This window comes from Pan troglodytes, chromosome 17 (genome assembly GCF_028858775.2).
Source record: "Pan troglodytes isolate AG18354 chromosome 17, NHGRI_mPanTro3-v2.0_pri, whole genome shotgun sequence".
Lineage (NCBI taxonomy): Eukaryota > Metazoa > Chordata > Mammalia > Primates > Hominidae > Pan > Pan troglodytes.
In genome coordinates this window covers 31,525,523-31,550,494 of record NC_072415.2, presented here as the reverse complement: position 1 = coordinate 31,550,494, position 24,972 = coordinate 31,525,523, and the positions used below count along the sequence as shown (strand labels likewise).

Genomic DNA, 24,972 nt, shown 5'->3' with positions numbered 1-24,972 from the left:
CTCAGGAGTTCAACATAATGAGAACTTGTCTTAATTAAGCTTTTTTTTTTTTTTTTTTTTTTTGAGACAGAGTCTTGCTCTGTCGCCCGGGCTGGAGTGCAGTGGTGCAATCTCAGCTCACTGCAACCTCTGCCACCTGGGTTCAAGCAATTCTCCTGCCTCATCCTCCCGAGTAGCTGGGATTACAGGCACGTGCCACCATGCCTGGCTAATTTTTTTTGTATTTTTAGTAGAGACGGGGTTTGGCATCTTGGCGAGGCTGGTCTTGAATGCCTGACCTCATGATCCACCTGTCTCGGCCTCCCAAAGTGCTGGGATTACAGGCGTGAGCCACCGCGCCTGGCCCAGAGATCTTTAATTTATTAAACATATTCCAGATGGGCTTGGTGGCTCAGGGTTGTAATCCCAGCACTTTGGGAGTCTGAGATGGGGGGATTGTTTAAGGCCAGGAGTTCAAGACCAGTCAGGGCAACATAGTGAGACCCTGTCTCTATGAAAACAAAAACAAAAACAAAAAAATAAGCTGGGCATGGTAAGGCACACCTGTAGTCCCAGCTACTCAGGAGGCTGAGTGGGGAGGATTGCTTGACCCCAAGACTGATTCAAGGCTGCAGTAAGAGGTGTTCAGACCATTGCACCCCAGTCTGGGTGACAGAGCAAGACCCTATCTCAAAAAATAATAATAATAAATATAAAATATTCCTATAATAGATACATTGGTGGGCAAAAAAATGAGCCATTAATATTTATTAATCTTTAAATGATTTTGTAGGACCCTTTTATATTCTCTATTAGGTTTCTATTGCTGCACAACAAATTACCACCAACTTAGCAGCTTCAAACAACACATTTCTTATCTAGCAGTTCCCATGGGTCACAGGTCCAGGTACAACTTAACTGGGTCCTCTGATCAGGGGCTCACAAGGCTGAAGTTAAAACGTTGACCATGCTGTATTTTCATCTGGAGATTTGACTGGGAAAGAATCTCCTTCCACACTCATTCAGGTTGTTGGCAGAATTCATTTCCTTGCAGTTGCAGGACTCAGGTCACCAGTGTTTTTTGCAGTTGTCTGATGGAGGCCACCCATAGATCCCAGAGGCTGCCTACAGTTCGCTGCTATGTGGCTTTCTCTGGGGCAGTTCACATGGCTGCTTCCTCAAGGCTGAAAGGACAGTCTAGCTCCAGTCTGCTAAGGAGTCTTATATAACATAGTATAATCACAGGAGTGTTGACATCCCATTACCTTTGCTATCTCTATCGTATTGATTGGAAATGAATCACAGGTCCTATACACACTCCAGGAGAAGGGCACCAGGAGGCAGAGATCACTGGGGGTCTCCTTAGGGTCTGCCTACCACACATTCTCTGTGCAATTCTGATTTCTCCTTTGAAATACAAATAGAATTAGAAAAAAAATGACAAAGAGCTTCATGAGCATTTTATACCAACCTATAAAGGTCAACTGTGCTGCTTTAGGTCTGTTGTTTCAGGTACAGACTTGATCAGGATTTTTAAAAATAAACAACTTCCTGTATAAGCACTGTGCTAAAATCGCAGAAACTAGGACCATATCTTGGTTTTTGTGATAATGCTAGCAGAGTACACAGAAGAATAAACGTAACAGCATTGGATTATAAAGACTAGGGTGAGGCCAGGCGCAGTGGCTCACACGTGTAATCCCAGCACTTTGGGAGGGCAAGGCAGGAGGACTGCTTGAGCCCAGGAGTTCAAGACCAGCCTGGGCAACACAGAGAGACCCCGTCTCTATAAAAAAGAAAAAACTTAGCCAGACATGGTGGCATGGGCCTGTGGTCCCAGCTACTTGGGAGGCTGAGGCAGGAGGATGACTTGAGCCTGGGAGGTCGAGGCTGCAGTAAGCCGTAATCACACCATGGCATGCCAGCCTGAGTGACAGAGCAAAACCTTGTCAAAAAAATAAAAAGAAAGAAAGAAAGATTATGATACCAAAGTGACACAAGTCATGAGCTCTTGTGAGGAAAGTCATCGGCTTTATCCTCTTTAGAGTTAGATTGCTGGGGTGGATATAAAAGATAGGGTCTGGCTGGGCGCAGTGGCTCATGTCTGTAATCCCAGCACTTTGGGAGGTCGAGGTGGGCGCATGATTTGAGGTCAGGAGTTCAAGACCAGCCTGGCCAATATGGTGAAACTCATCTCTACTAAAAATACAAAAAGATTAGCCGGGCGTAGTGGCAGGCACCTGTAATCCCAACTACTCAGGAGACTGAGACAGGAGAATTGCTTGAACCCAGGAGACAAAGGTTGCAGTGAGCCAAGATTGCACTACTGCACTCCAGCTTTTGTGACAGAGTGAGACTCCATTTCAAAAAATAAAAATAAAAATAAATAAATAAATAAAATGTGGGGTCTGGAAAATCTTTCTTTCTTAGAAATTTATTTCCTAGTTCTGTAGAAATAGTAGTATTAGGTATTCTCTATCATTTAGTAATATACTTGTGGACTAAAAGATGTAAGTGCTGTATAAAGTCAGCCAATTAGGCCAAGTTCAGTGGCTCACGCCTGTAATCCCAGCACTTTGGGAGGCCGAGGCAGGTGGATCACCTGAGGTCAGGAGTTCAAGACCAGCCTGGCCAACATGGTGAAACCCTGTCTCTACTAAAAATAAAAAAATTATCTGGGTATGGTGGCACATGCCTGTAATCCCAGCTACTTGGGAGGCTGAGGCAGGAGAATTGCTCGAACCAGGTAGCCAGAGGTTGCAGTGAGCCAAGATCGCGCCACTGCACTCCAGCCTGGCGACAGAGACTCCGTCTCAAAAAAAAAAAAAAAAAAAAAAAAAAAAAAATCAGTCAATTATGTTAAACTAGCATATCTATCTTTTTTGTGTTTGTCATTGGCCTGAATAGAAAGGCCTTATATATTTGAGACAAGGTCTCACTCTGTCACCCAGGCTGGAGTGTAGTGGTGTGAATATCCCTCACTGCAGTCTTGAACTCCTGGGCTCAAATGATCCTCCCACCTTAGCCTCCCAAGTAGCTGGGACTACAGGCATGCACTACCACACCTGGCTAATTTTTAAATTTTTTGTAGAAATAAGGTCTCAGTATATTGCCCAGGCTGGTCTCAAACTCCTGGACTAAAGCAATCCTCCCAACTTGGCCTCCCAAAGTGCTGGAATCAGAGGTGTGAGCTACTGCACCTGGGCAAAAATTGATTTTTTGGGGAAAGTATTTGAATGAATTTTGTTTAGTATTGTATTTATCCAATAAAGTATTTCAAGGCCAGGTGCAGTGGCTCACGCCTGTAATCCCAGAACTCTGGAAGGCTCAGGCGGGCGGATCACTTGAGGTCAGGATTTCTAGACCAGCCTGGCCAATATGGTGAAACCGTCTCTACAAAAAATACAAAAATTAGCTGGGCGTGATGGTGTATGCCTGTAATCCCAGTTAACTCGGGAGGCTAAGGCGGAGGTTGCAGTGTGCGAAGACCACACCACTGCACTCCAGCCTGCGCGACAGAGAGAGATTCCATCTCAAAAAAAAATAAAGAGAATTTCATTAGTTTACAAAAATTAAAAACATAAGCATATTCTAAGCAAGTGTCTTAAAAATTTTTGAAGCAATGATTTCATTTTCTTTGTTTCTTCATCACAAAGGTAATATTTTGTAATGTAGCATTGTAATTCCCAAAACAGGTTTTGGAACCACCCAGTCTTTGGTTCAAACCCCACTCATTTGCTATGGAAACTTATTTCACTTGATATTTGCTTCTATCTTCAGACCCTTGCACATGCAGTTCAATCGTCCTATACAAACTCTTCACCTTCATCTCTTCTTATCTAGGTCTTTGCTCACATCTCTGTCAGGAAGTCTTTTCTGATCTTCCCTAGGCTGTTGGATGTGGCTAAGTTGCTCCATTACATGCTTGAGGTAAACATTTGCATTCTTTTTGACTGCCCAGCATCTGAACCTTCATCTGTGTTTGGGGACTTTTCAACAAATGAAGCAGCATGCATGTCCCCCCACAGACACTGAAAATGCCAGATATTTGTTTTCCTACCTCCACAGCTGGGAGGAAGGTGAGATACAACCTAGACTGCACCAGTCAGTTCCATTCACAACAGACTTTGAATAAATAAGGATACAGTGAAATTAAGAAGCAGGGATAATCCATTGTAGTGAGGGGGCAGAAGTGGTAACACCCTGTTTCCAGAGGCAACAGTGTCAGGGATTTAGAACACAGCCTTGTGCCCAGCGTAGCTGGTCTGGATGCCAAAAACCATGCAGTGTAGCCGAGAGAGAGCAGGAGTATTGTCATCACAGGACCAGCACCACGACTTTTTTTTTTTTTTTTTTTTGAGACAGAGTCTCGCTCTTTCGCCCAGGCCGTAGTGCAGTGGCGTTATCTGGGCTCACTGCAAGCTCCATCTCCTGGGTTCAGGCCATTCTCCTGCCTCAGCCTACTGAGTAGCTGAGACCACAGGCACCCGCCACCGCGCCCGGCTAATTTTTTTTGTATTTTTAGCAGAGACGGGGTTTCACCGTGTTAGCCAGGATTGTCTCCATCTCCTGACCTCATGATCCGCCCGCCTCGGCCTCCCCAAGTGCTGGGATTACAGGCGTGAGCCACCGCGCCCGGCCTCGCCATGACTTTTAAAGGCATTGTTCCCAACTTCTAAGCCTTGTTCTCTGGCCCTTCTGGAGTTTCATCAGCTATCAAATACCATTGTAATAAATTTCCTTTCTGCATATGGTAAGCCCAAATTGACTTTTGCTGTTTGCTACTAAGAACCCTGTGTACCTGCTGCATCTGGAACCATCCCCAGACACCACACTTTTTGTAATGTAACTGCTTACTCCTCTGTTGCCACACTAGACTCGGATCCTCAGTGCCCTGTAATCACCCAAGAAGACACTGATTGAATGAATGAATTAAACTTTCTGAGCTCTGATTTCCTCATGTATAAATTGGGAATAATAGTTACTTGGTTTTTTGGTTTTTTTGAGACAGTTTCCCTCTGTCGCCCAGGCTGGAGTGCAGTGGCATGCTCTTGGCTCACTGGAATCTCCGCCTTCCCGGGTTCAGGCAATTCTCCTGTCTCGGCCTCCTGAGTAGCTGGGATTACAAGCACCCATCACCATGCCCAGCTAATTTTCTCGTATTTTTAGGAGAGATGCGGTTTCACCATGTTGGTCAAGCTGGTCTCGAACTCCTGACCTCAAGTGATTCAACTGCATCGGCCTCCCAAAGTGCTGGGATTACAGGCGTGAGCCACTACGCCCAGCCAAAATAGTAGTTCTAAAGAAAAATGGAGAATGTTTTTCTAACAGGAAATAAACTTGGACAACCTCCATCTCAATCATATTTTACAGACAAGGAACTGAGGCCCCCAAAGAGTAAATGATTTGCCTAAGTTTGGTGGATAAGTTCAGAGCTGTTTTTTACTCCTAGGTCAGTACATTTTTTACACACCATGATGGCCATAAAATATTATAGGCATCAATGTTTGTATCCCCCGCCTCCACCTTCATATGTTGGAGCCCTAGCCCCTCAAGTTGATGGTATTAGGAGGAACGACTTTTGGGATGTAGTTAGGTTTAGGCGAGATAATGAGGACAGGGTCCCTATGATGGAATTGGTGCCTCTAAAAGAAAAGGAAGAGACATCAGAGCTTCCTGAGAAGCCACCTGCAAGGCAAAAGAGGGCCCTCACCAAAACCCAACCACATCGGTACCCTGATCTCAAACTTCCAGCCTCTAGAACAGTGAGAAATACATGTATGTTTAAGTCACCTAGGCTATGGTATTTTGTTATAATGCCCAAGCTCAGACAAACATTTTATTCGATAATACTTTCACTTTAAACTTAAACTGGGCCAGGCACAGTGGCTCATGCCTGTAATCCCTGTGTGTCCGGAATTAGTGGGTTCTTGGTCTCACTGACTTCAAGAACGAAGCCGCAGACCATCGCAGTGAGTGTTACAGTTCTTAAAAGTGGGGCGTCCAGAGTTGGTTCCTTCTGATCTTCGGATGTGTTTGGAGTTTCTTCCTTCTGGTGGGTTCGTGGTCTCCCTGGCTCAGGAGGAAAGCTGCAAACCTTCGCAGTGAGTGTTACAGCTCATAAAGGCAGCGTGGACCCAAAGAGTGAGCAGCAGCAAGATTTACTGCAAAGAGCAAAAAGACAAAGCTTCCACAATGTGGAAGGGGTTGCCTCTGCTGGTTAGGGTAGCCTGCTTTTATTCCCTTATCGGCCCCACCCACATCCTGCTGATTGGCCCATTTTACAGAGAGCTGACTGGTCTGTTTTACAGAGAGCCGATTGGTCCGTTTTGACAGGGTGGTGATTGGTACATTTACAATCCCTGAGCTAGACACAAAATTTCTCCAAGTCCCCACAGAGCACTGATTGGTGCATTTAAAAACCTTGAGCTAGACACAGGGTGCTGATTGGTGTGTGTTTACAAACCTTAAGCTAGACACAGAGTGCTGACTGGTGTATTTACAATCCCTTAGCTAGACATAAAGATTCTCCAAGTCCCCACCAGATTAGCTAGATACAGAGTGCTGATTGGTGCATTTACAAACCTTGAGCTAGACACTGAGTGCTGATTGGTGTATTTACAATCCCTTAGCTAGACATAAAGGTTCTCCAAGTCCCCACTAGACTCAGGAGCCCAGCTGGCTTCACCTAGTGGATCCCACAGGGGAGCCGCAGCTGCCCACCAGTACTGCCCCGTCAGCCCCACACTCCTCAGCCCTTGGGCAGTGGATGGAACCCGGCTTGGCAGAGCAGGGGGCAGCGCTCGTGGGGGAGGCTCACCCCGCAGGAGCCCACAGTGGGGCGGGGGGTGCGGCTCAGGCATGGCGGGCTGCAGGTCCTGAGCCCTGCCCCGTGGGGAGGCAGCTGAGGCCCAGCAAGAATTCCAGTGCAGCGCTGGCAGGCTGGCACTGCTGGTGGACCCGGGGCACCCTCCACAGCTGCTGGTCTGGGTGCTAAGCCCCTCACTGGCCAGGGCCGGCGGTGCCAGCCGGTGCTCAGAGTGCAGGGCCCGCCGAGCCCACACCCACCCGGAACTCCCGCTGGCCCGTGATCGTGGGGCACAGCAGCACCGGTTCCCGCCCACGCCTCTCTCTCCACACCTCCCTGCAAGCAGAGGGAGCTGGCTCCGGCCTCAGGCAGCCCAGAGAGGGGCTCCCACAGTGCAGCGGCGGGCTGAAGGGCTCCTCAAACGCGGCCAGAGTGGATGCCCTGGCCTGAGGAGGTGCTGAGAGCGAGCGAGGGCGGCTAGCACGTTGTCACCTCTCACCAGCACTTTGGGAGGCCGAGGCGAGTGGATCAGGAGTTCCAGACCAGCCTGGTCAACATGGTGAAACCCTGTCTCTACTGAAAATACAAGATTAGCTGGGTGTGGTGGTGCATGCCTGTAATCCCAGGTACTTGGGAGGCTGAGGCAGGAGAATCATGTGAACCCAGGAGGTGGAGGTTGCAGTGACCCGAGATCTCGCCATTGCACTCCAGCCTGGGCAACAAGAGCAAAACTCTGTCTCAAAAAACAAAACAAAACAAAACAGAACAAACTTAAACTGAAATACGCATGCATTTATTGGTAGGTAGTGCAGAAGGCTGGTGCAGGGGTTATGAAGAACGCTATGAAGTTTCAAGTATGGCAACCAGCATATGCATTCACGTTTGCTATGTGTGCTCAGGTGTGAGAGCCAGAGCGTGAAAATTACTTCTGCTCACGGGGAGTCCAGTATATACACTATTTTGTCCTCTCGGGAACTCTATAAAGTAGAAATTGTTACGCTACAGATTATTAAAACAAGAAAAAAACAGGCTCAGTAAAGGTAATTGAATTATTTTGGGTGCTGCAGCCAACCACCAAGTTGCAATGACCAAATCGGAGCCAAATAAATTGCTCACTTCTGGTCCGTCTCATGTCCCCATCTAAATTACATTATTAATTTACAATCCTGTGGCATTTTTCATAATCTAGACAGCACTTTCCCTTCTTTCGTCTGTTTAAGTCTTGCCATTCTTCCTACCTCTCTGAGGAAGGAGTTCATAAGAGTAGGAATAGGCTATTAAATCTTCTAACCATTTCAGATACCCATAAGTATCCTGATTTATCATATTGCCATAAATAAGCCTAGGAGACCCTACTTCATAAATGGTCTCTTGTCTGTACATTAGGTAATCGGTGTGAATTTCCGTAAGTCTCTAAATTCAAAGCATTAATGAACCACAAATAGGTTTTTAACAATTGAATCCCGGTTGCTATTCTTGACCTTTTCATTTATTTTCAGAGACCACTTCTCATTTAAGTGACACTTAGCAACTAAAAAGATTCACAGAGTGATTCAGAGTCGAGTATGATGTCCTCACTGTTGAATGCTCATAGAATATTTTTTCTCTTTCCATATTCTTGAGGACCAACGCAAACGTCTAGAGGATGTGGGATTCTTACCTGCTAACATATCTTTGGCATTAACTCCCCAAATCTTTGAATGCAAGGCACACTTACCTGACACCCTAAACCGCTAGTTTAGGGACACCCGCCGCAGAGCGGAATCGTTCAAGGTCACTGGGACTGCAGGTGCGGGGCCTTAACCAGCGCTGCCGATCCGTCAGCTCTCGGCCCACCCTTGGGGATCCCCATCGCCCACTGCGACCTAGCTGGGAGAACCCAGTCCGCCCGCCCTCCCGGTGGCGGGTATTGGAACCGCGCTTCTGGAAGGTTCCTGAGTGGCTGGCAGTGGGGGCGGCTCCAGGAAGCCGGGGCGGAGCGGGCGGCGTTGGAGCCTCGGGCTACGCCTCCCTGGGCCGCTCCGCCCCGCCCGTTGTCGGAAGCCGCGCTCGGCCGGGCAGGAGACACTGTGGTCGGGGGTAGGCAGCGGCGCCGCGTCCGCTCTCGCCCGCTCGCCAGCCGGCTCTCCTCCCGCCGCAGGACCCGCGCGCCGCGCTCGGGGGCCATGCAGCGCCTGGCCATGGACCTGCGGATGTTGTCCCGGGAGCTCTCCCTCTACCTGGAACACCAAGTCCGGGTGGGGTTCTTCGGCTCGGGGGTGGGCTTATCCCTTATCCTGGGCTTCAGCGTCGCTTATGCCTTCTACTACCTGAGCAGCATTGCCAAGGTGAGCCGGGGGTGGCGCAGGGCCGCGGGCTGCTGGGCCAGGAGCGAGGGTAGCAGGCGCGGCGCGAGGCTGCGCGGCCAGGGGCGGTCGGCAGCCCCGGGGATAGGCGGCGAGCTGCTCCCGAGCGGCCGCCCCCAGCGCGCGCGGGAAAGCCAACAGCCCCCGCCCGTTCGCCCGCCCCCTGGGGGTCCCGGCCGGGTGGTCCTCGGAGCGCAGCCTGAACCCGGCTGACCTCTGCGCTGCGGCGCTGCCCAGTCACCGATCGCGAAGCCGGCGGCGCACTCGGGAACGCCGTGGCGCTTTTGAAAATGACTCCGGGCAGGGCACGGTGGCTCACGCCTGTAATCTCAGCACTTTGGGAGCCCGAGGCGGATGGATCACCTGAGGTCAAGAGTTCGAGACCAGCCTGACCAAAATGGTGAAACCCCGTTACAATTACAAAAAATTAGCCGGGCGTGGTGGCGGACGCCTGCAATCCCAGCTACTCGGGAGGCTGAGGCAGGAGAATCCCCTGAACCCGGGAGGCGGAGTTAAAAACAAACAAACTCCCTTATCGCGATTCTCGCCTTCCCCTCGGGGCATTGGCGAAACCCCCGTTTCAGTCCTCTGTGACTGTGAATTTTTTGCGTCAGCCCTCCAGAAAGAGTTGTAATCGGAGGGAGCGCGCGCGCGAGCGACAAGTGTTTGCCGGTTTCTGGTTTACGGTTGGCAGAAACTTTGCTCTGGGCCCTTCTCTGTTACTGCTTTTCCCTTCAGAAACCCCAGTTAGTGACGGGGGGTGAGAGTTTCAGCCGCTTCCTTCAAGACCACTGTCCCGTGGTTACAGAAACGTACTACCCGACGGTCTGGTGCTGGGAGGGTCGAGGACAGACCCTGCTTAGACCTTTCATCACTTCGAAGCCCCCGGTGCAGTACAGGAAGTAAGTGAATTTCCGTTTTCAGTCATTTCTGCAAAATCACAGGTTGTTTGTTTGCTTGCTTGCTTATTCCCAGTTCTTGGTTAATAGAATCTCTGCTTTAGGAAGTATATAGAACAGAAAGAGGGAATGAAAATGGAAGGTATGTCCCCGGCTCCACCCCCAGCTGCAGGAAAATACCCCAGCTGCAGGTATTTGCTTCCTGGCCCCCGCCCTAACCGCCAACCTGATGTAAATGGTTTATTTTTAGGATGAGAGAAGTGTTTGGGGATTACTGTCTCGCAGTTTGTCATACATCTGTCAGAAAGACCCAGATCTTTTGATGATCTGCATTCATTCATTGATATGTAGCAGATACTGGGTGTGGGGGTGGGGTGAGAAGGATGCCACTTAATTTGGGTTTTGGGCGATCTATTGGTGTAAAATGACTTCCTATTGACAGGCAAATGGGATCTTGATGATAATAGCTCTTGATGTGTTAAAGATACGGTCCAGGATTTATCAGGAACCAGATTTAAATGGTGCCTGTTATTAATTTCCCTTAGTCATCTATCCTTCTGGAGTTTATTTTGTTGCCTGGAACTTGCACTGTTTGTTTGGGAAAATTCTGTAAGTTCATGAATACTATGTGAGAAATAATTTAAATTATTTCAGAAGAAAATCTTGAAGTATACTATACAAGGAGACTGCATTATTGAGTCCAAAGAGCTAGAGCAGTGGTCAGAGATTAGATCAGCATTTTACTTACTCAGACTTCCCTGTCGCATTAGTTGAGTGACCTCAATCAAACAAGGGTTAAATGCTGGGTGTTTTAGAGTAATGAGTAAGTATTCATTTATCTTAATAATTAGCAGTTCATTTTTATATACGACCTTGTACGGAGGTTGCTGGAAATACTTGATGGTACTAATCTTCATAAAATCCTTCTAATGAAAGAAAATGATATGTAGATCGAGATACGGGTGTGTTCGTGAATGCTGGAAAAATGTTATTTTTCGATGACCAAATAATGTCATGTGTTTAGAATTAAAACAAAATTAAGACATGACTTAAAACATGTAAATAGTAATGTCTTCTGAATTATTCCTTTCAGTGAACTTATTAAAACTGCAGATGGAGGACAGATTTCACTGGACTGGTTTGATAATGATAACAGTACGTGTTATATGGATGCCAGCACCAGACCTACTATCTTATTGTTGCCTGGCCTCACTGGAACAAGCAAGGAGTCATATATCCTTCATATGATCCATCTTAGTGAAGAATTAGGATACAGGTACCAGTAAAAGATTTCTTTTTTTTCACTTGATCCATTCCAAATGAAGTACAAATATATCTACATGTTTGTTTCAGAAATACTTAGTACTTCTTGCACAGAAAAGCAGTCCCTTAAATTATTATTTTTCTCTGCATTCTTTTTTTCCTCTTTTTTTTTTCAGGAAGATGCATAACTGAATCATCTCACAAGAAATATCACTTAGCATAGTAGACACCCTGCAGATTTAGGCTGAATTAATGAATGAAATTAGAATCATCTGAGCATTGACTGAGCCCTTCCCCCCATCCCCACCCCAATGGAGAGTGTGTTATGGAGGGAGAACAACAATTACAAACCCCTGAGAGAGTACACAGTGGCCGTCATGCCACATTCTGGGGCCTGGATTCACTAATCTTGTCGCCCTGGCTCAGCTCCCAAGTGCAAAAAATATTCAGAATCAGCTTGTAGGTCGTCCCTGTTTATCAAAGGTGATCTCTGCCTCTTCTGACCACCGGAGTTTGCAGGTGCACTTGGCTAGTCGCCAGTTGTTGATGCCACAGCTTTTCTGAGTAACCATTATTAAGCTCAGTCACCAGGTACAATTTAATTTTTTGCAAGTGATTAGCAACTTTGAGTTTCAAGTTCAGCTCTAGAATCTTAGAGTCATTATAAAAGGTACTGCTTTTTTGTGCCTCAGCTTTTTTTTTTTTTAGCTGATAATTATTGTAATGGAACACTCTGTGAGTTGTATTTAAAGTAGAGTTGTATCTTTTGTTAAACTCGAAACACTTGTGTGAAAAGCTGATGGTAAGTTTACCTTAAAAAAATAATTTTAGGCTGGTCACAGTGGCTCATGCCTGTAATCCCAGCACTTTGGAAGGCGTAAAGCCAGTGGATTGTTTGAGCCCAGGAGTTCGAGACCAGCCTTGGCAACATGGTGAGACCTAGTCTACAAAAATTAGCTGGGCATGGTGGCATGCACCTATAGTTCCAGCTACTGACAAGGCTGAGGTAGGCAATCAGTTGAGCCCAGGAGGTAGAGACTGTAGTGAACCATGATCGTGCCACTGGACTCCAGCCTGGATGACAGAGTGACACCTTGGGCAAAAAGAAAAAAAGGAAAGAAGAACATTTTGATGTTTGATGTAAAGGGGAAAATTCCATGATAGCTAACTTAATTTTAACAAGTTAATTCTGATCTTTTATAAATAATATCCTATTTTGTCCATGAAGTAACATTCTCTCAAGAACTATGATGTTCAAGAATTATATTCAAGAAATTTGCTTAGCAGTAGCAGGAATTCATCATTATTCCATGTTTAAGCACCATACAGTTAGATGTGAGGCTTGGTTCCTTTTTTTTTTTTTTTTTTTTTTTGAGGCCAAATCTGGCTCTGTTGCCCAGCATGGAGCGCAGTGGCATGATCATGGTTCACTGCAGTCTCTTACAGGTGTGAGTTAATGCTCCCAGCCTGGTTCCATTTTTTTTTTTTTGGCTAAAACTTAGTCATGCTCAGAAAGTACAGAAGATCATAATGGCTTTTGTACATATTTAAATTACTGCTTCTAGATTTGGCCTGAGCTGTCTCTCAAGACTTAGAACTGCTTTTAAAAACAATGTGGGCCAGGTGCAGTGGCTCATGCCTGTAATAACAGCACTTTGGGAGGCCGAGGCAGGTGGATCACTTGAGGTCAGGAGTTCAAGACCAACTTGGCCAACATGGTGAAACCTCGTCTCTACTAAAAAATACAAAAATTAGCCAGGTGTGATGGTGGGCACCTGTAATCCCAGCTACTCAGGAGGCTGAGGCAGGAGAATTGCTTGAACCTGGGAGGCAGAGGGTGCAGTGAGCCAAGATTGTGCCATTGCACTCCAGCCTGGGCAATAAGAGCAAAACTCCGTCTCAAAAAAAATAAAAATAAAAAAATTTGGGCCAGGTACAGTGGCTCACGCCTGTAATCCCAGCACTTTGGGAGGTCAAGGCGGACAGATCACAAGGTCAGGAGTTCGAGACAAGCCTGACCAACATGGTGAAAACCTGTTTCTACTAAAAATACAAAAAAATTAGACAGGTGTGGTGGCACATGCCTGTAATCCCAGTTATTCGGGAGGCTGAGGCAGGAGAATTGCTTGAACCTGGGAGGCAGAGGTTGCAGTGAGCCAAGATGGCGCCACTGCACTCCAGCCTGGGCAGCAGAGCGAGACTCTGTCTCAAAAAAATAAATAAATAAAAATAAATAAATAAAAATAAATAAATAAAAACAATGTGGTTGAAACTCAAGGACTGAGTCTTATAAGCTCTGGAGTTGCCAGTGCACATACCTTTTGTCCATTGCTTATAAAGGTTGCCAGATTTTCACCGGGTGCAGTGGCTCACACCTGTAATCCCAGCACTCATCCACAGGCTGAGGCGTGCGGATCACAAGGTCAGGAGTTCGAGACTAGCCTGGCCAACAAAGTGAAACCCCATCTGTACTAAAAATACAAAAATTAGCCAGGCATGGCAGCGTGTGCCTGTAATCCCAGCTACTCAGGAGGCTGAAGGAGAATCGCTTAAACCTGGGAGGCGGAGATTGCAGTGAGCTGAGATCGCACCATTGCACTCCAGGCTGGGCGACAGAGCAAAACTCCATCTCAAAAAAAAAAAAAGAAAATGTTTTATAATTCAAAAGAATGAGTACAAGCAAATCTACCTCTTGGGATAGAGAAACACGTAGTTTCCTTGTGGGAGTACATAGATGTTACCATGTCTGCTATAGATGAGAGTTTCAGTATCTTCAGTATGAACATCCCTGAGGTGCAGGGTGCACTTGCCATCCTGTCCCAGTTACTATTTGTGTAAAGGTTGAAGGTTTAGGGAGAGTCATGAATTATGTCAGGTCACCAGGGAACTGTCAATGATTTACTGGTGAGATACGAGATATGATTTAGACATTAGAGAGAACCTAACTCCCAGCGTATGGTCAAAGGAGACATAATGGTTTATTGTTGATGTTAAACCATTGTTTTTTTCCCTCTACCTGAAAACTAACAAAGTACTTTTCTGTTAAGGTGCACTAATTCAAAATTCAGGATGCATGGGATGGAAACTAGGCTTAAGTTTGTTTAAGATAATTGTGAGCAAATGCTTTACTATGTAAGTCAAAGGTAAATAGAATGAGGCTAGGCATGGTGGCTCTGGCCTCTAATCCCAGCACCTTGGGAGGCCGAGGCGGGTGGATCACTTGAGGTCAGGAGTTTGAGACCAGCCTGGCCAACATGGCGAAACCTTGTTTCTACTAAAAATACAAACAATTAGCCGGGCATCATGGCATGCACCTGTAATTCCAGCTACTTGGGAGGCTGAGGCAGGAGAATCGCTTGAACTCGGGAGGTGGAGGTTGCAGTGAGTCAAGATCATGCCACTGCACTCCAGCCTGGGCAACAGAGTGAGACTCTGTCTCAGTTTTTTTAAAAAAAGGATAAATAGGTTGGGCACGGTAGCTCACGCCTATAATCCCAGCACTTCGGGAGTCCGAGGTGGGCTGATCACGAGGTCAGGAGTTCAAGACCAGCCTTGCCAATATGGTGACACCCCCTCTCTACTAAAATACAAAAATTAGCCAGGTATGGTGGTGCGTGCCTGTAGTCCCAGCTACTCAGGAGGCTGAGGCAGAAGAATCACTTGAACCTGGGTTGTGGAGGTTGCAGTGATCCGAGATCGCACCACTGCACTCCAGCCAGGGCGACAGAGTGAGACTCTGGCTCAAAAAAAAAAAAAAAAAAAAAAAAAGTAAATAGAATGAGATGGGAAATGTTTGGCCTGCCTACATGAAGATAACCTGTCCATCTTCACTGGTGGATTGCAGTATGTACTCTTTTGGATAGTTCCTGCCTGCAAGAGGAGAAAGTTGCTAAGCCAGATAAATTCTTTCAGATTTTATTAATCAGTTATGTCTACCACCTCCTGGAAGGTAAATAAAATAAGAGAGGCCAGGAATGCCAGGTGCAGTGGCTTATTCCTATAATCCCAGCACTTTGGAAGGCTAAGGCAGGAGGATTGCTTGAGCCCAAGAGTTTGAGACCATCCTGGACCACATAGTGAGACCCCCCATTTCTACCAAAAAAAACCAAAACTAAATAATAACAATGAATAATAAAAGACCAGAAATATGTTTAGAGAGAAGCCCTCTTCATGGAAACCAGAAAGCTGGAGAAAAGGCAGTTTTCTCTAACAATTTATACCTATATGATTGATAAAGTAATTAGAAACTTTACCATTCATTCCAAAAAATCTCCAGTAATATAGCCTAATAGGTATTATTTTATGTACATTAATAATACCTTGTTTTCTTAAATCCTTTTACCGTTTTCTGAATTGATTTCCAGTACTACAACAAAAACAAGGAGAAAGGCCAGGCGCGGTGGCTCACGCCTGTAATCCCAGCACTTTGGGAAGCCAAGGCAGGTGGATCACAAGGTCAGGAGAGCGAGACCATCCTAGCTAACACGGTGAAACCCTGTCTCTACTAAAAATATTTTTTAAAAAAATTAGCCAGGCGTGTTGGCAGGTGCCTGTAGTCCCAGCTACTTGAGAGGTTGAGGCAGGAGAATGTCGTGAACCCGGGAGGCAGAGCTTGCAGTGAGCCGAGATCGCGCCACTGCACTCCAGTCTGGGTGACAGAGCAAGACTCCATCTCAAAAAAAAAAAAAAAAAAAACAAGGAGAAAAACAGTAACTCCAACAAAATCTGAATCATCTTTTGACTTTTTAAAATTGAGAGCCATTATTACTAGGGGGGAAAAAAAAGAAAAAATTTTAAAATTTAAAAAAATAAAACCGAGAGCCTTCATTTACCATTATATTCCACCCCCAACTAATATTAACAAGAATGACCCATCCAGAATTATACGGTTGTAAGTTCATTGAAATCCAGGTCAGTCATAAGTATTTTGGGGCTGCAAAGTACAATATCAGAACCTATTCCCAAAGAGCATACAGTCTAGTCGAAGTGGCAAAGACTGTGCAGCAGCAGCAGGGAAATGTACATCAGAAAGGAGCAGGATTGGCTGTAAGTGACAAAAAACTCAAAATAGTAGTGACGGTGTAAACTTATTTCTCTCATGTAAAAATCTAAGAAGGTAGATCACGGCTTGTATGGCACATGTCAGTGTCAGGAACCTAAGCTGCTTTTATTCTTAGGTTGGTGCAAAAGTAATTGTGGTTTTTGCCATTAAAAGTAATGGCAAATTTAATGCCATTAAAAGTAATGGCAAAAATAAAAGTAATTTGCCATTATGTTTAATGACAAAAACCCCAATTACTTTTGCACCAACCTAATATGTTGCTTCATAACATGGATGCTTCAGCAGTAGCCATCACATCTGCATTCTAACACCCAAGAAGGAGAAAAAAAGCAGGAATAGGAAAGGTACCATCTTCCTTTAAAGATGCAGCCCAGCAATTGTGCACACCACTTTTGCTTGTATCACACTGGCCCACTCTTGGCTGCAAGGGAAGCTTGAAAATTAAATCTTGGCCATGCATGATGACTCACGCCTATAATCCCAGCACTTTGGGAGGCTAAGGCAGGTGGATCACTTGAGGACAAGAGTTCGAAACCAGCCTGGCCAACATGGTGAAACCCCATCTCTACTAAAAATACAAAAACTTTAGCCGGGTGTGGTGGCGGGTGCCTGTAATCCCAGCTACTTGGGAGGCTGAGGCAGGAGAATCGCTTGAACCCAGGAGGCGGAGGTTGCAGTGAGTTGAGATTGCGCCATTGCACTCCAGCCTGGATGACAAGAGCGAGACTCCATCTCAAAAAAAAAAAGAAAATCATATCTTTATTTTGGACAGCCATGTCGCAACTAAAATTGGGAGTTCTGTTGCTGAGGAAGAAGGGAAGGATGGATATTGGGAGGTGACTAGCAGCTCGTGCCGCTGAGTAGTCAAGAGTTGGCAGTACTGGGATTCAGAAATATCAGAAGAGCCAAAAGGGTCATTTTATGGAGGGAAGGAGTAGATCAGCGGTGTCACATACAACTTAAAGGAGAAGGAGGATGAATAAAGCAAAACATGAGAGGATCTCAGTAGAGCGATGAGGAAGGAAGCCAAACTGCTGGATAGATGACCTCAGTAGACAGAGCAGGAATGGATCACCCATTCGATGAGTTTGACAGAGAAAGGAGAGAAACAGGACAGTTGTTAGAAGAGGGCAAAAGGATCACTCGAGGGATTTTTGCAAGATTGTAAACTTGCGTTTTAAGACATTTCTTACTGTCTTGTTACTTTATTTCCTACTTAGAGAAAAAACTAATTTTTTGGTATGGTTTGACAGAATTAGGATCTCTTATTCTTCATTGCAGAGCCCACCTACTGGTAGCAAGGATGTCACCATTCATCATTTATATTCTTGAGAGACTCAGTGTAGGAGATTATTTAAAAGTTGTTAAAATTTGCTTCTAAATGTGGTACTGGCTGGGCACAGTGGCTCACGCCTGTAATCCCAGCACTTTGGGAGGCCAAGGCAGGCGGATCGCTTGACGTCAGGAGTTCGAGACCAGCCTGACCAACATGGTGAAACCCCATCCCTACTAAAAAATACAAAAATTAGCCAAGTATGGTGGCCCCCACCTATAATCTCAGCTACTCGAGGGGCTCACTGCAACCCAGGAGGCAGAGGTTGCAGTGAGCCGAGATTGTGCCACTGCACTACAGCCTGGGTGACAGAGCGAGACTTAGTCTCAAAAAAAAAAAAAAAAAATTTTTTTTTAAAATGTGATCCTAAGAATATTTTATGTAGAGGAAGTAGCAAGTAAATGTCATTTGAAGTTATCATAGCTCTAGATGCAATTTAGCTTTTCCTGCAGCATTAGAGGTGCCTTGGTGGGGGACAGGGGTGGGGAGTCTAGCTACAGACTTCCTGAGGGAGGAGAGATGAGAGAGGCTGAACTAAGGAAAATGAGACAGCAAAACAAAAGGGTTAGTTCTGACCACGCTTTCCCTCATCTAAAAGCAATGTCTTAGATAAGAAATCATTTTAAATTAACACCAGAATTTTTTTTCTCAGTAACTCATTTTGTTGTTGTTAAAATAATTTGGTTTTTAAACTTTCGGGAATAAGGCAGTTAACTGATCATTTGTGAGACTAGCCAGATTGAGTAATGCATGTTAGAAAGCACTGAATGAAGAGGTTAGCTTCTTTCTTGGTATTCCAGAAAAAGTTATGGTGGAGACTGACAAGTGGTCCCATTCTCTAGGGCACTAATTGTTAGCTGTTCCACTGCAACATGGCACCTCAATTAAACCTTCAGGGACAAAGCTCTTTTTATCAGAGTTGGCATGCCCTCAAAGGATACTCTGTGTTCAGAGCACCCGTCTTCTTTGGAAAAAGAGACCTGAGTGTTACAGCTTAGGTAGTGCTGGGCAGTGAAGTGAGGTGGTTAAGTGGATTCTTGAGTCGGATCTGCCTGGGTTCAGATCCTAGCTCTGTCATACACTACCTGCCTACCCACAGACAAATTATGTCATTGCTCAGCACCCGTTTTCTCACTGTAACAATACCTAGACCTCACAGGGTTGTGTGGATTGCGTGTAATGTGTATAAAGAATGTTGACTAGTACAGGGCCTATGGCAAACATTTTGTTAAGTGTTAGCTATGAAACCTTAAGAAGTGAATTAGGACCATTGTATGGCTTAGGAAAGAGCCCCACTGTTGTAATCTGGTCAGATTAAAATGAGATACTTACTGCCTACACCTTACTGTTATTAATACCAAGAAGATGCCATTCCAAGAGAGCCCAGAGACAACAGTGTGCCTGGCAAGCCAAAGGGTAGTACAGAGAGAAGGAAGGAAATGTCTTGCTAACGTAGAGTGGCCGCTGGAATCGACATTGTCCTGTAATCCATGTCTCTGAGTCTGTTTTGGGTAATATAGTTTCCAGCAGTGACTTGTGACACTGGAGTAACAACTGTTACTTACAAGCACTATAAATTTAGAGCACTTTGCTTATTAAATAGGGCCAGTTCAACTGGGTGTTTTATTGACAAAATCTACAAAAATACCAAAGAGACACAGCTAGAAATCAAATGAGTGAAATGAAATATGAGAACATCAGAAAGCAGCTGAGTAAATTTTAGGATCACAGCTAAAGCAGGGAAGGGAAACGATTGCAATAAAATAGAATAAGATCACTGAAAGAATTAGCCATGCTGGTTGTATCATTAGTTTTCAGCTTCCTCACATTAAAGATACCTTTGACTCTTTTTCCCTTGTGCCCACTGGTTTTGAAATATACCTAAAAAATAAACTGCATTAATTAAATATTAACTTGCTATTCTTTTTTTAAAAAATTCATAGGGCTGCTTAGAACTTATGATCAGCAAGAAATAACCAGAATTGCCACTTTGGTTGGTTACAATTAAATTTAGCTTTGCTGAGTGCCTGCCACATGATAGGCCCCATGCCAGGCATTATATATAGGTTATCCTACTTAGTATATATCCAGTTCAAGATACATATTATAAACCCCATTTTACCAAACAAAAAGCAGAAATTACTAACAAAAGTTAGTAATTTGATCAAAATTAGCTGGTGTGTGACAGGGTTAAGATTGAAATGTAGGGCCGGGTGCGGTGGCTCACGCCTATAATCCCAACACTTTGGGAAGCTGAGGCAAGTGTATCACCTGAGGTCAGGAGTTCGAGACCAGCCTGGCCAACATGGTGAAACCCCGTCTCTACTAAAAATACAAAAATTAGCCGAGTGTGGTGGTGGACGCCTGTAATCCCAGCTAGTTGGGAGTCTAAGGCAAAAGAACCATTTGAACCTGGGAGACAGAGGTTACAGTGAGCTGAGATTGCACCATTGCATTCCAGCCTGGGCAACAAGAGCAAAACTCCGTCTTAAAAAAGAAAAGAAAAGATTGGAATGTACAGGCTTATTACAGATAAACATATGATTTCTGTGAGGCATTTTGAAATGTTAATAGTTCTTGAAAACCCTTCTTTACTACTATTTTATACCCTTGGATGCCTTAGGCTCTTAGCTTGGGAAAATCTAGCTCTTCCAATCCCATGATTGTTGCTTAATATGATAATGCATACCTGTGATATCATTGGGACTCAGTTTTATCAGGGAAATTCAAGACATGACAGGCAAATAAATCATGTTTCCTACTCAGATAATAGATTTTATAGGGAAAGAGTTGAAACGGGAGATAATGAGGTTCCTGAATTATGAATTGACTTTCAGTGTTCTCCATTACCATATGATAATCATGAGTTAGGCATGTAATAGTGAATAATATACTCACATTAATTACTGCGTTTGATTTCTGAAGCATCTTAGAAAAAGGTACGTGAATTATGTTCATTTGTTTTACCACCTTTATGACCTTAGTAAGCTTGGAAATGTTTAGATAGCATCATTTCTTGAAACGAATGTGTATTCTCTTGTTGGATGTGGTGTTCTGTACATTTAAATTTGGTTAATATTGATAATGTTATTCAGACTATTTATAGCTCACTTTTATCTTTTATTGATAGAAGCATTTTAAAATATAGTTGTAGATTTTCTGTTTCTCCATTTAATTCTATTAATTTTGCTTCATGTATACGGAAGCTCTGTTAGACACATACACATTTAAGATTGTTAGTCTTCCTATGAATTAACTTTTTATCATCATGAAATGTTCTTCTTAACCTCTGGTCATGAAGTTTGCTTTACCTGATATTATCATAGCCACTTCGTTCTTTTTTTGCTGAGTGTTTGTGTGATATATCTTTATTTACACTTTAACTTTCAGAGTATCTATGTCATTGTATTTAAAGTGTATTGTAGATAGCATGTAGTTAGATCTTGCTCTTTTTTTTTTTTTTTTTTTTTTTTTATTGAGACAGAGTCTCACTATTGTTGACCTGGGCTGGAGTACAATGGCATGATCTCTGCTCACTGCAACCTCCTTCTCCCAGGTTCCAGCAGTTCTCCTGCCTCAGCCTCCCAAGTAGCTGAGATTACAGGCACCCACCACCACACCAGGCTAATTTTTGTACTTTTAGTAGAGACGGGGTTTCGCCATGTTGGCCAGGCTGGTTTCAAACTCCTGACCTCAGGTGATCCACCTGCCTCGGCCTCCCAAAGTGCTGGGATTACAGGCATGAGCCACTGTGACCAACCAGATCTTGCTTTTTTTAAATCCTGTCTGACAATCTCCATCTTTTAATTGAGGTTCTTATTCATTTACATTTAATGTAATTGTTAATGTGGTGGATTTTTTTGTTTTGTTTTTGAGACAGTCTTGCTCTGTCGCCCAGGCTGGAGTGCAGTGGCATGATCTCGACTCACTGCAACCTCCGCCTCCTGGGTTCAAGCAATTCTCCTGCCTCAACCTCCTGAGTACCTGGGATTACAGGCACCTGCCACCACGCCCGGCTAATTTTTGTATTTTTAGTAGAGACGGGGTTTCACCATGTTGGCCAGGCTGGTTTCAAACTCCTGACCTCAAGTGATTTGCCTGCCCCAGCCTCCCAAAGTGCTGTAATTACAGGGGTGAGTCACTGTGCCCAGCCCACAATTACATGTATGTTGTTTTTTTTTTATATTGTTTCACAAATCACTGAGGTTCTATTTTTTTTGGACCTTTTTCCTCTTATCCTATGTTCGAGCTGCAATTTGCAAATCCAGTGAATTTTTTATTTCAGATTTTATATTTTTTTCTAGAATTTCCATTTTAATAAATTTTATTATGCTGAGATTTTCTTTTTTTTTTTTTTAATTCTTTACAAGCTCCCCCACCCCACCACCCTTAATGTCCTTGAGTTATAGTAGCTGCTGTAAAACTTCATCTGCTAGTTCTAACATCTGGACAATCTCAGGACCAGTTAGGTTATCTCTTGAGTGTGGGTCATGTTTTCCTGTTTCTTCATGGTCTAGCAATTTGGGGTTGTGTTCTGGACAGTTTGAATGATCCATTGTAGAGACTCTGGATTCTGTTATATTTTCCCAAAGAGTGTTGCTTTTTGTTTGCTTTATTAGATAGTTAACTTGGCTGCACTCAAACTTCAAACTCTCTCTCCTCTGTTGTAAATCGCAGTTGAAATCTTTGTCCAGTTTTTTAGCCTTAATTGGGTTGCTTGTAGTGTGTTTCACATATGTATAGATGAGGGATCAACTAGAGATTTGGGCCCAGCTTTTAGTCAGAATTTACTGCTCTTTCTCTGTGTATCCATTCTAAGATTTTTTTCTGCTTGTTTTTCAACTTCTATTGTTGCCCCAAACTGTTTTAATAGTTCTTCAAGCCTGTGAGACTGAGCATTTCCCCCTTTTTTTTTTTTTTTTGAGACCAAATTTCACCCTTGTTGCCCAGTCGAGTGCAATGGCATGATCTTGGCTCACTGCAACCTCTGCCTCCTGGATTCAAGCAATTCTCCTGCTTCAGCCTCCCAAGTAGCTGGGATTACAGGTGCCTGCCACCACACATGGCTAATTTTTGTATTTTTAGTAGAGACGGTGTTTCACTATGTTGGCCAGGCTGGTCTCAAACTCCTGACCTCAGGTGATCCACCCACCTTGGCCTCCCAAAGGGCTGAGATTACAGGCATGAGCACTGCGCCCAGCCAAGAGACTGAGCATTTCTATCCAACTTTTATTTATCATTGAGTAATACCCAACTACTGCCTTCCCTCAGGTAAAAAAAGGAGAAGCTGTAAAAATTGAAAACTCACCCAGTATGATTTTCATTTTCCTAGTGTCAACTCCCATTCAGTTTCTGCATGCTTTTTGTTGTCGTTGTTGTTCTCTACTGCCTTTATATTTTTTCAAGAATGTATAGTTATTATTCTATGGAAAGTTTGGCCCTAAAGGATCTACCTGGACATTACTAGAGGCAGAACTTCCTTATCTTTTCTTTACCTGGAATTCAGAGCCTTATGTTTATTTTTGTCCTAACCTGTTTTTCCATTCTTATTTTCTATTGTTACTGTCCGTGTAACCACTTCTCAACTGATAATTGATTTTTCGTCCCTTAGAACATTTAATACCTACTCACCTCATATCTTTGCTTGGATTATTCCCTTTACAATGTATCTCACACTTGCCTTTTGCTGGAATCTTTACTATTTTTCAAGTCCTAACATAAGATCTATCTACCTTTTATGAAGCCTTTCTTAATCAATTTTGCCCATCCTGACCTCATAGGGTTTTATTGTCTATACCACTCCTTGGACATTGAATCCTATACTGTCTTGTTTTATTACTTTTGTTGTAGTCACTCAACTGAAAATATGGTGCATATCTTTTCAATCTAACTAGATTGTACCCTCCTTGAGGCCAGGAACCTTATGTTGATACTTTATTTCTCTACTACAGGCTCTAACTCAATCTTTAGTTCAGTAAATATTATTGAATGAATAAATGAGTTATTCCAATATTAATATTCGTGTAAAGTGCTTAGAACATGATCTGGCACATAGTAAACACTAGTAAACAGTATCTGTTGTTATTATTATTACCTGAAATCAGTCATATGACTAGCTGATCTCTGAATGTTCCTCTCATTCTACCCTTTGCTGATTATCATTTCTATTGTTAGACTTGAAGATTTGGGGAATCTTAGTACTGAAATATTTCAGATTGCCTGATAAAATTACAGATTTGGAAACTAGGCCTAGGCAGGTACTCACAACCCATGGAAGTTTCGCTGCTTTTCTTAGGTGCCCAAGCTCAGAGTCTGCTACTTTTTTTGTTGTTTTTGTTTTTTGAGACAGGCTCTCCATCACCCAGGCCGGAGTGCACTGGTGTGATCACAGCACTGCAACCTTGACTTCCAGGGTTCAAGCCTGAGCAGATTCAAGGTTCTCTGGTCCATCTCACTGTGACAGTGGTTCTCATCCTAGGGGCAGTTTTTCCCCCAGGGAACATTTGGCAATGTCTGGAGACATTTTTGGTTGTTATGCCTGGGGCATGTGCTACTGGCATCTAGTTGGTAGAGGCCAGAGATGCTGCTGAGTATCCTATAATGCACAGGACAGCACTGCTACAAAGAATTATTTGGGCTGAAATGTCCATAGTACTAAAGATTGAGAAACTCTGTGCTATAGATAGTCTCTTCCTTTTATTTAACCTTCATTAAAGGACACCCACCTGCTTCCCTGGTTAATGGGTTATCTTGTCACAGAAAGTTCTTCTTACCAGATCTGTTCTTTATTTGATATTTCTTCTCTTTATATTTTCCTTGTTTTGAGGGAAAAAAAATTATATAGTTCAAATATGTAGGAAAAATATGCTTTGCAGAACAATTTCCCTCATATACACGCCCTTTAGAATTGTTTGAGGTAACTGTAAAAATTAATTGGAGAGAACTGTTACAGAAGTTTAACAGAGGCGGCTGGGTGTGGTGGCTCACGCCTGTAATCCCAGCACTTTAGGAGGCCAAGGCAGGTGGATCACGAGGTCAGGAAATTGAGACTGTCCTGGCTAACACGGTGAAACCCTGTCGCTACTAAAAAAAAATACAAAAAATTAGCCTGGCATGGTGGTAGGCACCTGCAGTCCCAGCTATTTGGGAGGCTGAGGCAGGAGAATGGCTTGAACCCAGGAGGCAGAGCTTGCAGTGAGCCGAGATTGCGCCACTGCACTCCAGCAGGGGCAACAGAGCAAGACTCTGTCTCAAAAAAAAAATAAAAACAGGCTGGGCACAGT

General features: G+C 44.1%; 1 protein-coding gene, 1 long non-coding RNA gene and 1 other non-coding gene across 5 annotated transcripts in view; 2 read left to right on the top strand and 1 right to left on the bottom strand.

Annotated features, from left to right (window-relative positions):
- Positions 1 to 1,524: 1,524 nt before the first annotated feature.
- LOC112206319 (small nucleolar RNA SNORA81) lies at positions 1,525 to 1,694 on the top strand. Its single transcript, XR_002940547.1, has one exon. It is a non-coding gene; the product is annotated as a small nucleolar RNA SNORA81 (small nucleolar RNA).
- Positions 1,695 to 5,805: 4,111 nt separating this feature from the next.
- Positions 5,806 to 8,710, bottom strand: LOC129137890 (uncharacterized). Its single transcript, XR_008540754.2, has 2 exons — positions 8,505 to 8,710; positions 5,806 to 6,143 (listed from the first exon to the last, which is right to left on the bottom strand). It is a non-coding gene; the product is annotated as an uncharacterized LOC129137890 (long non-coding RNA).
- Positions 8,711 to 8,829: 119 nt separating this feature from the next.
- The window catches only part of ABHD3 (abhydrolase domain containing 3, phospholipase), a 52,531-nt gene continuing 36,388 nt past the window's right edge, over positions 8,830 to 24,972 (top strand). For 2 of the 3 annotated variants that reach the window (XM_009433783.4, XM_016933428.4), the window contains exons 1-3: positions 8,953 to 9,114; positions 9,871 to 10,034; positions 11,125 to 11,307. In XM_009433783.4, coding sequence (XP_009432058.1) covers positions 8,953 to 9,114; positions 9,871 to 10,034; positions 11,125 to 11,307 — 509 coding nt within the window. Of the gene's footprint in view, positions 9,115 to 9,870; positions 10,035 to 11,124; positions 11,308 to 24,972 lie in introns of all 3 variants that reach the window. The other variant, XM_003315866.5, reaches the window with a different exon arrangement.